The sequence below is a fragment of the Empidonax traillii genome, unplaced genomic scaffold, assembly GCF_003031625.1.
Source record: "Empidonax traillii isolate 1590-97213 ecotype Southwest subspecies unplaced genomic scaffold, ASM303162v1 scaffold455:size476776, whole genome shotgun sequence".
NCBI classification, from domain to species: Eukaryota; Metazoa; Chordata; class Aves; order Passeriformes; family Tyrannidae; genus Empidonax; species Empidonax traillii.
The window spans coordinates 198,727-219,382 of NW_020955648.1; the positions used below are offsets into that span (position 1 = coordinate 198,727).

The 20,656-nt window shown below is 52.2% G+C and overlaps 2 protein-coding genes across 3 annotated transcripts in view; both read left to right on the forward strand.

Moving 5' to 3' along the window:
- PDGFRB (platelet derived growth factor receptor beta) overlaps window positions 1-13,373 on the forward strand; it is a 31,757-nt gene extending 18,384 nt beyond the window's left edge. For both annotated transcript variants that reach the window (XM_027895309.1, XM_027895310.1), the window contains 13 exons: window positions 107-201; window positions 461-593; window positions 1,032-1,136; window positions 1,246-1,356; window positions 1,727-1,880; window positions 2,993-3,159; window positions 3,375-3,493; window positions 4,604-4,726; window positions 6,144-6,255; window positions 6,544-6,643; window positions 6,759-6,864; window positions 7,397-7,635; window positions 8,137-13,373. In XM_027895309.1, coding sequence (XP_027751110.1) covers window positions 107-201; window positions 461-593; window positions 1,032-1,136; window positions 1,246-1,356; window positions 1,727-1,880; window positions 2,993-3,159; window positions 3,375-3,493; window positions 4,604-4,726; window positions 6,144-6,255; window positions 6,544-6,643; window positions 6,759-6,864; window positions 7,397-7,635; window positions 8,137-8,287 — 1,715 coding nt within the window. In that variant the 3' untranslated portion in view covers window positions 8,288-13,373. The remainder of the gene's footprint in view (window positions 1-106; window positions 202-460; window positions 594-1,031; window positions 1,137-1,245; window positions 1,357-1,726; window positions 1,881-2,992; window positions 3,160-3,374; window positions 3,494-4,603; window positions 4,727-6,143; window positions 6,256-6,543; window positions 6,644-6,758; window positions 6,865-7,396; window positions 7,636-8,136) is intronic.
- Window positions 13,374-17,479: 4,106 nt separating this feature from the next.
- Window positions 17,480-20,656, forward strand: part of CSF1R (colony stimulating factor 1 receptor) — a 19,351-nt gene continuing 16,174 nt past the window's right edge. The window contains exon 1 of the mRNA XM_027895288.1: window positions 17,480-17,673. Coding sequence (XP_027751089.1) covers window positions 17,625-17,673 — 49 coding nt within the window. The 5' untranslated portion in view covers window positions 17,480-17,624. The remainder of the gene's footprint in view (window positions 17,674-20,656) is intronic.

Here is a 20,656-nt window from a genome sequence, read left to right on the forward strand (position 1 = left end):
GAGGGAAGGCAAAGGCTGTGGGGACACTTCTGTGTTGCTGTCCCCTCCTTTTCCCGGCCCATGCAGGGATGGAGGAGTCTGACTGCTGTCCCTGTTTCCATTGTAGCCTTGCCGTTCAAGGTGGTCATCATCTCTGTCATCCTGGCCTTGCTGGTCCTCACTGTCATCTCCCTCATCATCCTGATCGTCCTGTGGCAGAAGGTAAAAGAAGAGAGTGGCTCCAGGCTGACACAGTGGCACCCCCACATTAGGGTGGCTGGCCCTGATGATGTCCCAGCCATGCCAGGGGCCATGGGCCTCCACCAGTGCCTGCATGCCCCTGACATCTCCAGACTACATGGGAAATGAGGCAATGGCTGCAGGGATCAAACGTTCCCTAACAAAGCCCACCAACATCCCCCATGGCTTCTCTGACCCTCAGCCTCTCAGGTGCCTCTTTTCCCTTTGCTCCCTTTTCCAGAAACCTCGTTATGAAATCCGCTGGAAGGTGATTGAGTCGGTCAGCTCCGATGGGCACGAGTACATCTACGTGGATCCCATGCAGCTCCCTTACGACTCCACCTGGGAGGTGCCCAGGGACAAGCTGGTGTTAGGTAAAGGCTCTGCAGGTCCCACTGATGTACCCCTGGGGCCTTGGCTGTCTAGGGGCGATAAGTTTTGATTTAGGATCTCCAAAAGAGACCAACCTAGAACAGACACAGAGATCCCTGGAGATACGATGTGGTCCTTGAACAGGGGGACCATCTAGAACCATGGTGGGAGGCCAGCTGCCCACTTTGGCATGAAACACTGCTACCATTGTAGCATTGTACCACTGCCACTATTCCTGGCTGCCAGTTCTTGCTGCTGGCAGTTCTGGAAAACAGCTCCAACCCCAAATATCACAGCTCATGGCCATGTCCGTGCCCACCAGGATGAACTGCAGCAAGACTGCTGTGGTTTCAGAGAGGGGCCTTGTCTTTTCCAAGCTCCTCTCTTCACCTCTCCTCCAGAACCACTGCCACCTTCATCTCCTTGCTGTTTCCTTGCAGGACGCACTCTCGGCTCTGGCGCCTTCGGTCGTGTGGTGGAGGCAACAGCCCATGGCCTGAGCCATTCCCAGTCCACCATGAAAGTGGCAGTCAAAATGCTCAAGTGTGAGTTGTCCCCCCCACCACCCCTTTCCCCCATCCAAAAGCCACAAGACCAGACAGTGCCATACACTTCCCTCCTTGCCCTGCCGCTCACACCAGCTCTCCCCAACAGCCACAGCCCGGAGCAGCGAGAAACAAGCCCTCATGTCTGAGCTGAAGATCATGAGCCACCTGGGACCTCACCTCAACATTGTCAACTTGCTGGGGGCCTGCACCAAAGGAGGTAGATGAGCCCTGAGCACCCTGTCTCCTCTTCCTGCTGTCCTGGGATGTGCTGAGGAGAACTGTCCTCAAACAGAATAATTCCTTTTTTCCGGTTCATAATGATTCACCCTTCCCCTAAGAAAGCCTTGTGGGGCTCTGAATGCCTTTCTTCCAACCTGATTGAAACTGAGAAGGTATGTGTCAGTTAACCCCCACCTCCCTCCACAAACACAAACTTCAAAGGCCAAAAACACTCAGTACCAGAAAGATGGCTCTTCCCCCTGTCCCTGCCTAGGCATCCTGCACTCTGGTAATGTCCCTATGGGATGAAATTCACTGCTGTGGTGGCCCAGGCAGGGCTGACACTGGTGCTCTCTCCCTCCCTCCAGGGCCCATCTATATCATCACCGAGTACTGCCGCTATGGGGACCTGGTGGACTACCTGCACCGCAACAAGCACACCTTCCTGCAGTCCTACGGAGAGAAGGCACGGCGAGAGGCAGAGCTGTACGGGAACACCCCCAAGGAGGACCACGTGCACAGGTACCTGCAAAGCAGCACCTTTCTCCACTCTGGTGCCTACCCCACCTTGACCCCATAAATATGAGGGAGGATGTCTCTGCCAGGAAGGATACCTACATTTCCTCCAGACCAGTGAAATCCACACTGGCCGAGCACTGGTACACAGCTGGCTGCTCTGTTGCCTTGTCAGACCAGCTCACGTGCTAACCAGCCACCTCCAAACAGCTCCTGCAGCGGGCAGTTAGCAGAGGCAAACTGTGTGTCCTGGAGTCTGAGTTTTCTAGCACACATGCTGCCTGCTCCATGCCAGTTGGGAATATTCCCTCTCATCATTAACTTCATTGGCATAGCTGTAGCTATGCACTGAGTACAGAGACACAGGGTTTTCCAGCATGTCTGAACCATTGGAGACCTCTACTCTGCATTTTCAGGGCAGGCTGTGCTGCTACCAAGCCTAAGAGAGAAGTGCTAGAAGGAGGGCAGTTGCACAAGAGGTGCCACAAGGAAAGGGTCCTTCATCTGGTTGCCAGCTGTAAGGGGTGCAGGCACAAGCAGCACAGAGAAATAGTCCCATGGGAAGTTAGAAAGCAGCATTTCCTTCCAACACGCCAAACCAATAGTAAAATAGAGCAGTGTTACAGCTCCCCCCTGTCTTTCCTGCTTGAAGGCAGCTGAGATCCTCCTGAGCACTAGGCACAGTCCCCCCAGCCTGTGGGGATGTGCCCCACAGCTCTGGCCGTGTTGCAGGTTTCCCTTGCCCAGCACCTGCATCCTAGAAGGCTTCAAAGTGCTGCTTCCCAGATGCAGTTGTTGCTCACCCATGGGAGAGGTGCTGATCCAAACTGGGAAGATTTAGCTGTGGGCAGAGGGTTATATCCTGCTGCCTCAGGTCAGCCTTCTCCATGCGGTCCTGGCCAGCCTGGGAATGTGCACAGACAAGGTGGAGGGGTTTGCCTGCCCACCCTCCTGCCCTGGGGGCACCAGTGCCATTGCACATTTTTGCATCCATGCTTCTTTCCCTCCTGTGTGGGACATTTCAGTGCTGGGGTTGAGGGCTCACAAATCATTGCCCCCATCCTTTGTGTCTCCTCCTCTTCTCTGGATCTGAACAGCCTCTTTGCTTCCCCACACAGTCACCTCTCCATGTCTGTCGAGAGTGACGGGGGCTATATGGACATGAGCAAGGATGACTCCCTGGACTATGTGCCCATGTCTGACATGAAGGGTGAAGTCAAGTACGCTGACATCGAGTCCTCTAACTATGGCACCCCATATGAGCTGGACAGCTATTCCCCCTCAGGTAACAGCTTGGCCACAGCTGGAGGGAGAGGTGCTTTGGGTGCTGGATACCTGTGGGATTAGTCCAGCAGTGGTGGCAGATGCCCTCACAATGAGAGCTCCTGGCTCTGCCCCTTTGTTGCTGGAGGCAGAGCAATCCCCAGTGTGTCCTTCCACTGGCAGGAGACCCACCAGTGTGCTGGGTAACACCAACATCCCTCTCTGCTTGCTCTCCAGCCCCTGAAAGGACAGACCGGGTGACACTGATAAACGAGTCTCCGCTCCTCAGCTACATGGACTTGGTGGGCTTCAGCTTCCAGGTGGCCAATGGGATGGAGTTCCTGGCTTCCAAAAATGTACGTATTCTGGCGGGTCTGTGGTGCCTGCTGTGGTGGAGGCCAGCAGTGCTCTGCCATGTCCTGTGGTCAGCTCTGCTCGCTGTCCCTCTGCCCAGGCCAAACTCCTCCTGGGAGAAGTGGCCGTGCAGTTGAAGAGCTGCTGACCACTTCCTTTGGAAACACAGCCCCGGGGATCAGCATGACTGTATTTGCATGTGACAGCTTGCCCTGGCTCACGTCGAGCTTCAGACCTCAAATTCCCTGACTCTGTGCTCCTCCCCAGCCATGTTCAGCACAGCTGTGGCATTATATCATCCCTATTTACCGGGATGACCGAACAGCGATAATCTCCCTGTGCTACAGTACAAGGCACTCTGCAGCAGACTATCTACTCTTACTGGACACCCCTATTGCACCACGTGCTCTGAACACCCCAGGACTCCTCAGAAGTGCTTGTTCAGTGGAAATTAAGCCCCCGTAGAGGACCAAGCTCTGGGATTTCCTAAGGTCTGGCTTAGCCCAGGGCAGGCAGTAATACAGCTGGATCGTGCAAAGCATCGCGGAGGGCAGGGCTAAGAAAAGGCATCAATGGCATCAATGACGTGCAGAGAGAAATTCCTGGCTCTCTGCCTCCACCAAGACAGTTTGATTCCTAGCATAGCCAGTGCTCCCCCGTGGAGCAAACCTCAGGGCTATTCATACAGAAACTTCCAACGTGGTGGCATACCAGGAGGCACAAGCTAGGCTGGTGTAACACTGATGTCTTCAGACTGCTGGGTTGGATTATTCAAACAGATATGAAGACACCCCTTCCTTGCCAGCCCACCAAGCCCCCTTGCTTGGTCAGTCCCTGGCAATACTCTCTCTGCTGGGTTGTTCATATTCCCCTTGCCAGATCTGTGTGTCTGTTGCTGTCACGGGGGCAGCAGTCCCAGCAAGCAGTGAAAACGTGGTAGCTCTAATAGTGGTTGAAACCTGATTGTCCCTAGAGATGGAGAAGATGCCTGAAATTATGTGAGGTGACTCCTGTGCCTGCAGCCCCAGGAATGGGCTAGTGCTGGAGCTGGGCTGCTTCCTCGGGCTGTCTGGGGACCCCTCTCAGTGACAGTGTCCTCTCTCCCCCTGCAGTGTGTGCACCGGGACCTGGCTGCCAGAAACGTCCTCATCTGTGAGGGGAAGCTGGTGAAGATCTGTGACTTTGGTCTGGCAAGGGACATCATGAGGGATTCCAACTATATCTCCAAAGGCAGTGTGAGTACCAGGAGCCATGCAAGCCCCTTCTTCCCTGAGCTCTGGGCCTGGCACCTCCTACATGATCTCCCTGTGAGCTGCCTGTCCATCGTTGTGCCCAGAGGTGGTGACAGGGCAGAACTCCTGGGAGATGGTGTCAACAGCCAACCATTCTGCACCTCACATACTCTGCACACTGTGGAATAGGAGAGGTGCATGCCCACACCTCCTGGATCCTTACAGAAGAACCTGAGCAGCAGCAGTAGCAAAACCAGGGATTGTCCCTTGTACACTGTCCCCATCCCTTCCCTGCTGGCACTGAGCATGGTCCTGAGCTGCAGGCAGGAGGAGGGCAAGGTTAGGCAGTGTGGCAGGGCTGCAGTGAGTCACTGGCCACTCTGGGAAGAGGTTCACAGAATTCTGCTCTAACCACTAGACCACAGAGTAGGAGGAAGTGTCTTCCTGCAAACAGCTACTTTCCAGAGAGTTGTCTCCAATCTTTCGAGGCAGGAGAAGATGAGGCTCTAATTGAGGTTCTCCAGAACCCCCCCTGTGACTTCAACAACGGCACATCCACTCCAGCCTTGAGGCATTTGGGAATATGCAACCCCAAGCAAAGCAGACCATGTAATTCCCAGAGAAACTGAGGCTGGGAAAGCTGAGAGTGGAGTCAGGCCCCTTAAACTCGCCTCTCTATCTAATCTATGAACTACTTAACTTCTCTCGTGCTTTCTCCCATTTGCATGTGCTGTCAGACAGGCACTCAGGGCCTGGGCAGGGAGTCCCTCCTGCAGAGGGGCTGAGGTTTTTGGTCCAGCCTGGGCACAGCTTCTTTGCTGTCCAAAATGGGAAATGAAACTGAGCCCCTTTGCAATCCTTCCTGGAGATTATTTTGGTATTCATTGTGCAAGCAAATCCCAGGAGCAGCACAGCTAGTGCTGCATACAAGCTGGTCAAGTGAGGTCTCTTTCTATGTATCATTCTGAGTAAGTAAGAACAGAAAAACGCTGGATGTAGCCTTTGGCTCTTTTCTAGCTATCCCTTAGCCCTCTCCAGCCTGGTCTCAGGTTTCCAAAGTCCAGATAGGCCTGGGCTTTCTTCAGGAGTCTTTGGTCATGTTGTGCAAGTCAGTGGCCTCCTCAAGAGCTGGGAATGCACACCGTGACGTGTGTGCATTAATCACGGCAGGTTGTGATGGAAATGGATGTAACACACCCACTCTTTCCTCCTGCCTGCTGGGTCCAATCTGCACAAACAAAGAGGCAACTGGTCCCTCCAAGAACTGGCTGACAGCAGATGTCAACAAATGTGTTGGGCTGACAGGCAGCTCTGAAGGGTCTTCTTTCCTTGTAATTGGGTGTCAGGCTCTTACCTGTTTAAACAAGAGCTGTAGATGCAGCTGACTCTCTTCTTATTTCATTTTCTTATTCTCTCTTAGACCTTCTTGCCCCTTAAGTGGATGGCTCCAGAAAGCATCTTCAACAACCTCTACACCACCCTGAGTGACGTGTGGTCTTTTGGGATTCTCCTTTGGGAGATATTCACCCTTGGTAAGTGCCTTGGAGACCATGGTGGTGTCTTTAGGTCTGATAACATGCTAGCAGGATCCCTTCACAGTGACAATAAAAATCCATTTCTAATCCCCAAGTCTCAACCTTACCAGCCAGAGTAGCACTTAATTCCCTGTCTCCTTCTTTCCCATGCTGACATTGCCATTTGGAAGTGCAATGAAACAGGAAAGGTAAATTAAGGAGGAAATTTTCATGTAAAATGCATGTTGGCATGAGGGTGTCAGGCAATCCCACCAGTCTGATTTTCTGCTCTCCCTTTACACCCAGGAGGGACTCCATACCCCGAACTGCCTATGAATGAACAGTTCTACAATGCCATCAAACGTGGCTATAGGATGTCCAAACCCACCCACGCCTCTGATGAAATGTAAGTGCCATAATGTGTTTGCCCTGAACCTGCCCTGCACAAACTACAGAAGCATTTCTGCCTCTGGTTTTCCCCACCTGCCCGTTCACCAGTGCGCTCCTTTCCCCCTTGTCAGCTACGATATCATGCAGAAGTGCTGGGAGGAGAAGTTTGAGATCAGACCATCCTTCTCACAGCTCGTGGTGCTTATGGGAAACCTCCTGGTGGATTGCTACAGAAAGGTATGTCCAAAGGGCCCTGTGCTGGGTCAGAACAGGGCCAGCTGGAGGGACAGGAGAGGGTCAGTGCTCTGAGAAGAGTGCTGCCGTGGTGAGGGCCCTCACTCAGGCTTTGGAGACCAGAGTTTAGTGCTGCAGTGCCAGAGAATTTTGCTGTGATTAATTGGAACAGCCAGTGAAGGTGGTTTGGGCGTCCTGGGGACATTGCTGAGACAACCAGCACTGCCAGACAGGCAGCTGGTATCTCAGCAACTGCGGAAATCAGAGCTGGCAGGAGATCAGCTGCCTCCAACTGTTTGGTATTTTGGAGCTGTGAAGTAGTGCCACTGAGCTCTCCTCAGGAAACGTCCATGACCTATCTTTGGTCAGCTCTATGCTGAACGAGGCCAACACATCATCTACAATATCCTGTGACAGCTGAACCCAGCCCCTCCCAGAAAACTCTGGCAGGCAGGGAAAGCAAACACAACACAAGTGCGTCCTCCACACTCACAAGACCTTCCTCTTTCTTTGTGCACCTTCCCTGCGAGAGCAGAGGTACCAGCAGGTGGATGAAGAGTTCATGAAGAGTGACCACCCCGCTGTTGTCCGCACAAGACCCACAATTCCTGGGCTGAACAACGCCCGGCTGGCTGCCAGCTCCCCCCCTGGCAGCATCCTCTACACAGCCGTGCACCAGAACGGGGGAGAGAACGATTATATCATCCCCCTTCCCGACCCCAAACCCGAGACAACCTGCGAGCTCCCTCAGGAAGCCTCCATCAGCCGGGCCAGGTAAAAACACTCCTTCTGGATGTTGTCCTTTCCCCTGACTACCCAAATCTGAAACGGGGGCCTCAAGAGGAGGGGGACGCTCTGCTGGGGGATAGATCGGTGGGAGAGGAGGAGGGCAGTGTCACCCCACCTGAAATGTTGTGACCTGCATGAGCCCAGAGGGATGGAGATGAACCAGAGGAGCTGGGACATCAGCTAAGATAGGGCACCGTGTCACATCCCTGCACATCAGCCAGCACAGGTGGGGACAAGTGACTGACCCCACCCACAAGGAGGAAGGCACACAGAGGACCATGTTCTGCAGACCCTAACCAGCTGTGTGTTGTGTTTGTTTGAGGGCTGAACAGATCAAGCTGGTATGGCCTGTTCCCCTGTGGAAAGCTACTCAGACAGAGTGGGGCTGCTGGGAGCTTGATGTGCTTCTCAGCTCCTGAGAATCCTCTCCTACCAGGAGACTTGGGACAAAACACTCACTTTTCTCTCCCTCTTGTCTCCCTTCAGCTCTATGCTGAACGAGGCCAACACATCATCTACAATATCCTGTGACAGCCCCCTGGGCCTCCGGCAGGATGAGGAGCAGGAATCCGACCCACAGCCAGGCTGCCAGGAGCCAACCACAGGACACCAAGAAGTGGAGGAGAGTTTTCTGTAGTCAGGGCTGGGCTGACTCTGCATCTGGGAGAGGCCAGCTGAGGGGCTGCCCCTCATGCCACAGAGAGCCATGTACATCAGGACGTCCCCTCCTGTCCCAGCATTCCTCCTTCCCTCCTGTCTCCCAGTGTTGGGTGGGGAATTAAAGACTTTTCCCCATTGCCATCCCCTTCCCCCTTATAAAGAGGTGGCTCAGTGCCAGAAACCTTGCAGATCACTGCCAAATCCTCCTCAGTGATCAAACCACTGCAGGAGGGAGACATCTCATAGACCAACACCTTTTCAAGTGGAAGATGTGGGTTTGATATCCACTTTCTGCGTTGCTAAGATGATACTCCAGCCTCTTCCCTCTCCATGGCAATGAGTTTCATCTCCTCTGCACCAGCACTTCTCTGATGGTCTCAGCACCAGCCATGCCATGGTTCTGTGAAATGCCACTGGGACAGATGATTTGCCTGGAGCCCATTACTGGGGTGTAGAGAACCTGCAACACCAGCCTTCAGCTGCTGGAGGTCAAGAGTACATTGGATTCTCCTCCAAGCACAGCCAAGTCCTGGAGAGGCCAGCCAGCGTCTCAGAGGTACTGAATTACCATTTTCCTTTCTTGACAGAGCTTTCTTGACTTTGGGATAGAGCATCACAAGCACTACAGGTACCCACAGCTCTGGGGAACAGCTCTGCACTCACCTACAGGCTGTCACACGCTTTTGTGGAACCCTTCTGTCCAGGATGTCCAGTGGGATGCCAGCAACTCCAAATGCTCTCACAATGACTTGGTTATAGAAGCAAAGAGGGCAGTTGATGTTTTTTGTGTCATCTGTGTGGACACTAAGCTAATTATTCTCCATTGAAGATTTAAAGGGAACAGTTATATTAATATCCACTAGCCAGGGCCAGTATAAGGAAGCAATACGGCTATTCATTAATCTGCTACCACTAAGTCCAGCTCATCTGCTGGGAAATCATATAACCACGCCACCTGCAGAATCTTTGTGCCTTATCTTTGGGAAGCAAGGGCTCACCTTTGATAAACTCTTCACCTGAACACCCTTTCTCAGGATGGGAGGTCTCACTGTTCCTTCCTGACTCACAGCAAGACTATCAGGATGCCAGAACACCAAGCCAGGGACATCTCCAAAGAGAGAGAGGGAGAGAGGCTGGGAAGTTCTTTGGTCACAGCTGAACTGTGTCTCATGCCCTGCCACCTTCTGGGGGTCAGGCATAGCCAGGGATGTGAAGTGTCATAGGGAACCAGGCAGGGCAAGACAAACTGGGGAGGATTCTGCTCTCTTGGAAAGAGTTTTGAAGACTAAATGAGCAGAGACCTTCCTCCTGCTTCTCACCTCCTTCCTCACTTCTCACAGGCAGGCCTGGGGCTTCTTGTGCTCTCAGCTGCACTTGAACAAGGAGACTCAAAGCAGGAGGAACACCAGGCTTTTGAAATCAGTTGTGAACCCCACCTCTGCAGAGATCAAAGCTGGACCCCCAAAATCAGAGGTCTGATACCATTTATATTAGCAGGTTTTTTTTCTGAAAAGAGTTTCACCGTGCCCAGAGCTCTGCTCACTGCATGTCCCCTACTCCCATTAACCTCTTCTTTGCCCTGCTCATGCACATCTCTCTGTGCACCCTACAGGAAATGCACAGGCAGGTTTACAAAACCAGAAATTCAATCAGCATCTTGCTGGGCTTCAGAGCAACTGAGAATTTTTTTTTTTTTTTCAAAATATGAAACTTCTGCCAGAAATCCCCAGAAAAACAGCTTCTGTTTTATGTTGTCTGCCATTCCAGTGCTGCCATTTATGTGGCTAAAAGAGAAGTAGGTGTTTTGTGGGCTGATGTCCTTGGTGAAATGTGAACATAAGAAATAGCACTTTTATTGGCAGCCAGCAGAGTGTATTTTCAGCCTATGTGGTCAGATTCCCCACCATCCATAGGAAACACACTGTGAATGACAACTGTTTTTCCATGCTCTGTTCCTCCTGCTTGTGATGAAGGAGCCATCTTCTGTGGCCACAGTTCAGTAGATGATCCTCACTGAGGAGAAGCAGTAACTTATGAGATCCTTTGGGTCAGACCACTTTATTTTTCTAACATGTGAGGTGCTTGGTGGAATCTGTGTCACTGCAACTTGAGCCCGTAGGATGGCACATCAGATCATCCCAATAGCCCCCGTCTGCACCAGCTCCATTTTTAATTTGTCCTTCTCTATCAAAGGTGACCAGAAGAATCCAGTACTCCAGGGGAGGTCAAATCTAGCCCTCACACAGGGCATTAATAGTTCTGGTCTGTGCTGGTCTTGACTTGCCTGGTGTAGCTTTGGGTAATGCTGGCCTTTTCCCAGCCACAACATGCTGATAGTTTGGAGTCATTCTCTGACCAATCTAAGCACCTACGTCTTTCTACTCTTCCAGCATTTCTAAGTAAGATACTCCCTGCTGTTCCAGACATTGGGTCATCAGCAAATTTTGTTTAAAAACTGTTATTTTTGGGCTGGACTGACTAATAAAAATATGAAATACTTCTAGCATCAAGAGCAATCTGAGAGAGCTACTTTTACTACCTCCATCCAGCCCAAAGATTTCGCCATCAATTAACCCCTTCTCACCTTGCCTTTGGCCACTTGTTTATTTACTTTACAAACCCTTTTCTAAACTCCATCTTGTAGAGATTTAATTGCTAATTGACTTACTCATTTCCCACTATCGAATAATTTCTACAGTCCTGAAAGAGGAGATCTTTTCCCTTCTGGGGAAACTCAAGTATCCTGTCCTATTAGCTGGGCATTAGTTACAGTTGGATGCCTGTGGCATTTTGCTTCATTTGAAGATTGAAGATTGAAGAAAATTGCAATTATTCTTTGGATCAAAACCTGTTCTGGCTGCTGATGGGATGCTAACCCCACCTCCCTCTTTCTTCTTAAAGTAGGTACACCAGACTCTTTGCAAAATGGTACCATTTCCCCTCCAGAGAGATATGACCAAATGTTTGTCCTTGGCACTGTAATTTTAAGAGCCAAGTCTTGCACTTTGTGGTACTTTCCTGTCCTTACTCTATTCCTGCATCATTCCAGCTATTCCCATCACCATTTAGCAAGTTGCAGGGAGCAGACCTTCTCAGCCAGGCACAGGCTGGCAGCTGGGCACAGCCAACATGTTTTGCTAAGCATCCCTCAAAGAGAGGGTTTGGCAGGGCTGGGACTTAACAGCATCTCCCCAGACAAGCTCTCTCCACTTGGGGAGCCAGCTCCAGCCCCATGTTCCCTCTCTCTCTCTGCTGCCAGCATTGCAGTCCCTGCACAGCCTGGAGGGTGAGGGCCAGGAGAAATGCCTGGCTGTTCTGGGCCCACCAGTTTTGTAGCAATGCTTTTTCCAGTGAGGCTCTGAAGGGAACTGGTCCCTCTGGGTTTTCAGTTTTGAAGATCAGCGTTTTCGTTTGGGTGTGTTTTTGTGTTCAGAGGTGGTCCCAAACTGAGCCCCCCATAAAGGAACACATGCCACAGCTTGGACCCATCTCTAGTGCAATATCTTTTTATTTGTAGATTATATTTTACTCTGCAGCTGTCACATCGTTATCAGCACCAATATATGCATAATCCTACTGCCAGTCACTATTTCATACATACCTAAGTGTATCCCAGAAACTAATGTGTTACTTTGGTGTCTCTTTCCACATTTAAGATGTTTCTCAGACTGATGTGTGCACAGCTTTTAATCCTTTTGTCCTTCTCGGTTTGAGCGTGTTATTTTTTTAAGCAAGAGTGTCACGTTTAGTGTTTGTTTGTGTCGTGTTAAGAAATCTAGAGCACAGTGGACTTTACTTGTAACTAAATTGCCTCTGTTCACCTGCCAAAGGGGACTGTGGTGGAGTCCCACGGGGATGGCAGGCAGAAGTGCAGCGCAGATGTGTAGCCAGAAGGAAGTCAGCCAGAAGTGAGAAACAGCTCTTCCCCTTCTTTCTAGTCAGGGCTCTGGGCTGGGGGAGAGGCAGCACCACAAATACAGGGCACTGAGCAGTTGGGTTTGGCTTGTGGGGAAACCCAAGGTCTGCCTGTGCAAAGATCTGGAGAAGGGGATTTCACAGAGCGCTAAGGAGGCAAAACCCCCCTGCTCCAACACACAGGCACAGGGGAGAGCTCTGGTTGGGCTCAGTGCTTAGCTCAGGTGCCAGGACTGGTATGACCAGCTCACAGTCCAAACCACAGCATCTCCCACACGGGCAGGAGAGCAGTGGGCTGCCAAGCCAGACCTGGGGAGCCTGGATGCAGCCTGGCTGTGCTCCCACTTGGAGAACACAAAGGTTGCCCTTTGGTGGCCATCAGTAACCTCTTGGCGTCCTTTGCCTCGGGTGGTTGCCCAAGCAGGGAGCAACCAGGGCAGCTGCAGGTCCTCCCTAAGCATTGAGCAGCTCCTGGACCACACCAAGGTCCTCCCTGCAGCAGATTCCAGCCCTGCCCAGATGCTGAGTGGCCAGCACTGCCTGTGACAGTGGAGACACCACGTTGTCTGCAGACCTGCCCAAACTGGGCCAGATGTTACTAAGAACCAGATTCCACGGGCCAGCACATGGGTTGATGGGGTCCCAGCATAGATTCCGTGTTCCACTCAGAGATCTGAAGTCTCTGGGACATGCCAACATGGATCTAGTTGGCTTTGGCAAAGGCAGGGGGACTATCCAGTGTGGCTCCAGCAGCATTTGGAGAGATGACTCTTGCAGGGGTAGGAGAGAAGCCAGATTGTGCTGGGAGGCGAGCAGCATCCCATCATTCCTGTCTTTTCCTCCTTCATGGATTGATTGCACTAGAACTGCAAATCTTGCCCATAGCATGCCCTTTCCCACTCCTTCTGTGCTGGCTTGCTGGCATCATGCTGTTACTCTGCAGCATCTTTGAACAGCTGCAGCACCTGCCTCAACGCTCTGTCAGAAACCATCCTGAGGGCAAAGGGAAAAAGCAGAGTACAGACTAAGGTACCAAAGAGTTCTAACATTTTTCTAGGTTTACAGATGTACTTGTAGGATTTGTACTATGTCACATCTATAGCCGTGAGATATTATTTTTATGCTGTAAACTTTTACAAATACTTTTTTTTTTTTTTTTTAAAAAGAGTTTTAAAAATAAAGGTGTTTTTTCATTTTGCAAAGTTCCACCTCTTTCTTTCCATTTGCCCGGTTTTGGTTGCTCCCGCTCAGGAGGGGCTGGGAATACAGCTTAACCATGTCGTGGGGGAAGGTTAAGCATGTTAATACTCTGTGCATGACCCCAGTGCTTAGTGAAAGCCAAGCTGGGAGCCAAGTGGAGAGAAGCACAGCAAGGAACAGCTGAGCCCAGAGAAATGGTAAGGAAAAGGGGCTGCAAGCAGGGCAGGATCTGCCCCACCTCTCTGGTAACTGGCCAGCCAGTGGGGCGTGTTGCAGGTGCATAGAGGGAACGATGCTGGGAACTGTTCCCATGTACATCCCCAATGCCAGGGGTTTGGGCCAGCCCCAAACTGAGGACTTGACACGCTCCTGGGGTCTGTGCTCAGATCAGGGTAGAAATGCGGGAGATGCCAGGCTGAACAGTGGCTGGGCTGAAGGAGATGGGAGACACCACAGCATTGTTGATTTTTCCTCATAGTTTAATGTCTCAGGGCAGTGGGAGAGACTGGAGGCAGCAGTGGGGCAGGGCACAAGCAGGACATGGCAGCTCACAGGGCTCCCCAAGTCCAACTCTTCTCCCCTCTTTCTAGGACGAGGAATTTGCTGATAAAAGATACAACTCCAAAGTGCTGGCTCCCACGACACCACGCCCTCAGACCCACAGGTCCCCCTGCTGCCCTCACCTTTCCCCAGTCACCCCTTCAGAGACGCTGATGTGACCCAGCCCCATGACAGGCACCTCCTGAGTCCAATTTTCTCCTCTCTCCTCTCCAGTTAAACTGCTCCTCCAAAAATGACCCCAGGCAGAGCTGTTTGCAGCTGCTCTCAGCCATGTGCTTGAAAAGCACAGGGTTGCTGTGAAGAGGGATTTTGACCTGATGTTCAAACATATTGATGTTGACTCTCTTTTCAGGCTGCATGATGCAGCCTCCACTGGCAGCAGTTGTGCCTCCTTCAGCTCCTGGAAACCCTTTGTGTAGCCAAGGGCCCAAGGAACCCACTACAGGAGTCTGATGCCAGTCACAGCAAGGCTCCCCTTTCCAGCTCAGCCTGTCCTGCGTTCCTGGCTTTGTTCATTTTGCCAGAGAGGAGGTTTGCAGGCTCCCTGACCAGCTCAGGCTGATTCTCCACAGATACACTTTGAGTCACCTGGCACGGCTCAGTAGGGACATTTTTCTCCAGGAGCTGAATCAGCAGGGGGGAAAAAAAAAAAAATCGCCTGGTCTCCAGAGAAGCTGCAGCAAAAGCCTGGGGTGAAGCAGAGAGGGGGAATTGATAGACCTCAGCCCTGAACCCAGCGGGCTCCCACAGCCCAATCCCTGCCTGGAAGGCTTTTTGCATGTTGGAATGCACTGAGGAGAGGGTCGTAGGGCTGGAAACGAGTAGGCAGACATGGGGACCCCCAGCAGGGCATTTTTCCCACCCCAAAATAAGTCTCCTTTCCAGTGATGAGGCAGGCATCTCATGGAAGAGCTCAGGGAAGCAGAGAACCTCAGACTGCAGTGTCAAACCCTGGCCTGCTGTAACCAGGGTTTGTAGCTGAGCTGACAGCTGAGCACCAGCAGGACATGGGTGTTCCACACATGTCCCCAGACTGCTGCAGGGTAGTTCAGGCAGACATGACACCATGATCAGCTGTGTTCATTGCAGCAAATAGCCCAGCCCTGCTCCCAGCCTGGGAAACAAGCCTGAGCTTTGAGTGCTCCCAGCCAGGGCTCACAGCAGCCTCCATTCCCCCTTCCACAGCCAGGCTGTGGCTAACCAGGCATTGAGCAAGTCAGTCCTGGCTATCACGGCCTCCACAGACATCCCTGGGCTTCAAGGGGCTCGAAGTAAGGCTGCAGCTACTCTGAGAACATCCCTGCCCCATGCTCAGAGCTGCCTGGGCACATGAGCCCCATCAGCACTTCTGTGGCTGAGCTGCTGCTTGCACCCACAGGATCTGGAGTGCAGACTGCAGGCAGGAAGAGAGAGTCACAAAAAGAGAGGGACCCCAGCAGACAGCTTGTCCCAGTGAGAATCCCCAGGTGTGCTCAGTCCAGCTTGGGGACCCATGAGTCCAGGCTGTTACCTTGGGACCACTGCCATCAGAGATGCTCTGCAAGGGGCCCCCTCAGAGAGAAGAAGGGAGGCTGAGAGATTGTTTCCCTTCTTTGTATTAAACCTGTCTGGTTTAATACTTTTTTCACATTAGTGAGTCAGTTATGTCTGAGCTGGCATTTGTTCCTGGAAAAAAAACAAAAATAAAAAAAAAAAAGACTTGAAAAGAAGAAGGAGGGAAACAAACATCCTTTAAAAAGCCCCTTTGGCTTAAAAGGAGGAAAGACTAATCAGGCAGACGTCTTCTGTGGCCCAGCTGCTCCACAGCCCCCCAGCTCTGGGCAAGAGCCCCCCAGAACACCACTTTGCCTCCAGTTTGTATTCTTCTTCCTTGCATCCTGCCAGGAAAAACTGCTGAGAGGAAACGTTCTACAGCCAAAAGCTGTCTTTCTTTCTCCCTGGACTCCCTCGCGCTCTCCAGCCATCCTCTGGCCAAAACCAAGAGCTCTCTCCACATCCCCATGACTCTTAGTCATCTCCAGCACAGTCAACTGTGCTCTCATCTCCTGGCCCCAAGACCTTGTCTTGCTGGTTCTTCTCTAATCACCCCCTTTGGAGAACCCCATTCCCCTCCAGTCTGTGGTGTGGAAGTGTGCAGGGTGTCCCTGCTGCCTGGCACCTTGGCATTGCACATGCAGATTCAGCAGCCACCTCTATGCATTTTGGAACAGCATTTCTCTTTCTGCCCCTGCTGGTGTGCCAGTCACCTCCCCACTGCTGGGACAGCTGGGAGCAGCTGGCAGAGCCCCCCGGCTGGACCTTCCTCCCCTGTGTTTCCTTCCCAGCACTGTCAGGTGGTGGCTGTCACTTCCCACCCCGAAGCTGCTGTGAACAGCCCTGAACTTCTGCTGCAGCGTGAGGTTATCCAGAGGCAGAGCAGAGAGCAAGGGGCACCCGTGTCTGGCTGGACCTGCTGATCCTGTTGACTTGAGTGTCCCTGGGAGAACTGATTTGCCTCAAGGCTACCTTCATCCCTGTCTTGGAAGAGCCACGGTCTAGTGGAGGGTTAACAAAGTGTCTAATTTTCTAATTACTAACACTGCTAATTAGCTTACTAACTGCCTAATTACTGATTGAAAGTGCCTGCCAGGTTGTCAGCTATAAAACAGCTTCAAGCAGCCAAAGTAGTCTCTCTACTGGTGCAGCAGCGTGGGTGGGTGGGATGGGCTCTGGGGGAGGAGGGGTCCTTGCTTGAGCCCTGGGGCTGCCTGGTGGTGACAGGGTTGCTGTGAGCCCCACGGTTGGAGGTGCTGAGAGGTTCCCAGCTCTCCCCATGTGTCCCCCAGCCCAGCAGGGAGGGGTCTGCAGGCTGGACTGTAACATATCTCCCTGCTGGGAAGGGTGGTGGAGGTGGCATGAGGATTGGGGGTGATCCTGTGTGGCCACAGGACCCCTGTCTGCACTGGGGATCACACTCTTGGTCAATGCAAAATAATTTGACATCTTCATAGGCCTTTTTCCACCTGGGAGCTGCTCCAGGATGAATTGCATCTGTGGGCTTGTTGCAAGGGAATCTGCTGTGTTCTGTGGGGGTCCTCAGGTCCCGAAGCCAGCAAGAGCCATGGGGCCTGAAGTAAAATGTGTCCTGCAGAGGTAAAATGGAGTCCACTGCTCTCAAGGCAGGTCCCAGTCAGGCACTTTGTGTCCCCAAGCAAGTGGAAAGGGTACAACACCCTGTGTTATGGCGTGACAGTAGGCAGAGCACATCGGGATTGTCCTGAACCCCAGCATAGTGCAGTGGTTCCTGTCAGCCCTGGGCAGTGAACTGGGCTTGGGCCCTTTCCTGAGGCTGGAGGTGACCCCAAACAGCAGGGGGTCCCTGCAGTGGGGTGCGTGCACGGCCCCACCTCTGCCAGGGGGGTGTGACACCGGTGACGTATCAAAGCGTTGCCTGCTTTTCTTTTTTTTTTTTTTTTCCCCCTCCTGTTTCAAAAACAAACAAAATAGGGAATTTGTTAACTTGTGGTCAAGTCAGAAAGGAGAAGCTCCTGCCAAGGGAGTGCTGGGGACGGTGCCCGCGAGGAGAGGCACCCGCTGCTCGAGAGGATCCTTCAGCTGCGTCCCCCCTCCAGGCTGGGGTCACCACGGTCCCTGGGGACATGTGTCCTGCTCTCCTCCTGCTGCTCAGCACAGCTGGCTTCTGGCATGGTAGGTACCCTGACTCACAAAGCCCCCCCACTGCCTCCATGTCACTTTGGGGGTGTTTTGGGATGTGGTGAGGATTTCCCAGGTGTGAGTGCTCCAACCCTCCTCAGATGAGGAGTTGTGACAGCCTTGGTGGGGATGGAGCAGTGCTGAGGGTGGAGTAACAGGTGCCCATCTCCTGGAGGTAGAGGGTGAAGCTGGGCTCCCAGTGGTGTCTCCCAAAAGGCTGCTGTGGGCTGGGACAGTCCCTGTTTCTGCAGGTTGCTGCACGAAGCAGCCACTGCTGTGGGCAGGTTCAAGGAGCCTCAGCACAGGTAGGGAGAACATCTGCTCTCTGGCACAGAGCATGGTATTTAGTGCAGACTTGGCTGTAGCAGCTTTCTGAAGGCCATGCAGAGCTGTCTGCAATTACAGAGGGAAGGCAGTGGTGGAAAAAGGGTGTGTTTCTGGTCTGTGTTGCCTCTGGAGCCCAGCTGTGCCAAGGGCTTGCTCTTGGCTGCCTGCAGCACTGCCAGCATAAGGCCAAGGAGGATGGAAAGGTGCACGTAGCATAGGGAGAGCCTTGGCAGTGGGGAGATGGGAAAGGGAAACTTCTGTCTTTTTGGGTCTGGAAAGGGTTTAGGATGAAGGAACAGCTCAGCAGAAAGTGTGTCCTGAGGGAAACTGTCTCCGAAATAACCCTTTGCTTAAACAGGGCAAAAGCTGGAGGTTCTTGGTCTGCAGGTGAAAGAGTCAGGAAAATCAGCTGCACTGGCACCTCCCAAAGCACCTCCTGCCCAGCTGGAGTGTCTGAGGATTGCTGGTTTCTGGTGCTGTGGGCATGCACAGCAGGGATGTAGGGCCAGGATGTGATGGAAACAGAAGTCAGGCAGCCAAGAAGGGAAAGGTGAATACTCCTGTTGTTTTTTGAGGCTGTGGAGGTGGCCAAGAGGTAATAACCCATCAACCTCAAAAGTCACTAAGCCCGTCTTGAGGTTTACAACCAATTAGATGGAAACCAGTATTACTAATCTTGCATTTTGAAGTGCTGGCAGCCTCTCAGGTCCTCTCTCCTTCATTTTCCTTTTGAGTTTGCTTGGGGAGACAAGGAGAGTGTAGTGTGAGGTGCTCCCTGGAAGGGGTAACCTGGAGGGAAAGCATTCAGCATGTAGCAGGGAGGCAGTGTATCCCTCTTGAGCCACTGCAATGCTCATATTTTCAGCCCAGGAAATTTGCATCCCTCTCACTGTTGCACTTCAAGTCCTGTCTTCAACATGCCGAGCAGGCTTTTTCCAGGTCTGCTGTGCTGGGAACTGAATTGTGAAGGCTGCAGGGGTTTTAATTTCTCAAGTATTTTTTTAAGGTTATAGGAACTAGACAGGTCTGATACAGATTTGTGAGAGTTCATAACAATTAGCTGTTAGGATCTCTCTGAAGGTACCTTGAGACAGTGGGCAATGCAGGTCACCAGCTGTGACATCTTCATCAGGCACTGTCTGTCATGTCAGGCTGTTAGACACACATTTGTGTGAGCACCAGCACTGCTGCCCATCTGCAGCACAAAGCTGCATCATTCCAAGGTTCTCCATAGTAACAGCCTCAAGCTGGAGTCAGAGCCTGACTTCCTTCTCCTACCTCTTGGATTGCAAACATGTCTTCTGAGAGTACCCAGGGCTGTGTGGTGTGACCATTGTGATCTGGGCTCTTGCTGAGGGATTGTAAGGGGCTGAAATCCCAGGTTCAGATCAAGCAGAGAAAAGATTTTTGAACCTGATCACCTCACATCTGTGTTCTTGGCCATCTCAAGAGGTCTTCCCGGGGTTTTTGGTTTCTTTTTGTTTTCTTCGGATGATCTAAACCTCTGAGGTAGAAAACCCAAAGCAGAGCTGTGATGAGCACACTTTTCTCCTCTCCTGGCCCCCCCCCAGATACTGTAGGTCACTCTGGGGAAGGGGTCCTTAAAAAACAAACTTTTCCTTGCCATCTTTGAGGATGGGACAGGGGGAGCTCAGGTCTCGCATGGTTTCCCCTCAGGGCCAGACCTTAGCCTGGTTATTCCTCAGGGCCGAGTCAAGATCCTGATGAGCGGCTTCCTTGGTAAAGGGCCTGAGCATTTCTGTCTTATCAGCCTTCACTTCTCCTTCCTCACCAAACCCTCAGCAGAGGGAAGCAATGTTTTGGCTGACATGGGAGAGGCAGGGACAGAGCCTGTGGCTGTAAGGAGAGGTCAGGGTTACACAACCCTAGTGTGGTAAAACCTCTGGCCAGCAGTTACTGGCACTGCTGCGGAAGCTGCTGGGGAGCAGCAGAGAGACATCCTCGGGCTTCGTGCAAGTTGCACCCTGGTCAGCAGGGAGAGAGTCTCCCCAGCAGCCCTGTTTCCCCATTCTGGAAAAGGTCCTGCTGGTCTGACTCATCCCCCCAGCACACATGAAGGAGTGGGTGCTTGGGTGACCTTCACCTCGCCTTGTCCTGCATTTACTGTGTCTGATTTGTCTGTCCTCTCTCCACCTGTGTTGGTGGTTGTGTCGGTGGTGGGAGCCTCCAGTGACAGCCTGAAGGCTTTATCCTCAGTGTTCTGGAGAGCACCTACCCAGACCCTCTTCTGGCCACAGCATCTTGGTAGTAAGTGTAAGTTGGTGACAACAAGGATGCAGAGTGATATGACTCTTGTTTGTTTTGGTTTTTCCTGCTGTGGGCAAACCAAGGACCAGTTACAACACAGTCTTTCCCTGAACCAGTTTGAAAGTAGCTGTGAGTCAAAGAGCTTGGCTCCCCCATGAAATGATGCTGAAGCCCTGAATGTGGAGGGATAGCCAAAACGGAGAGGTGAGAGAGAAGGATCCACTGACAGAGAATTAAAGTAACAGAAATGTCGAGTCCCAGTAGAAATCACAGCTTAGCAAAAAGGGGAGGAATGTTGTGCCACAGATATGTGGAAAATGTGGCTTTGCAAATGACTCTGGGATATGTTTTCCTCCACTCGGGGAATAAATGAGGCTTTTCC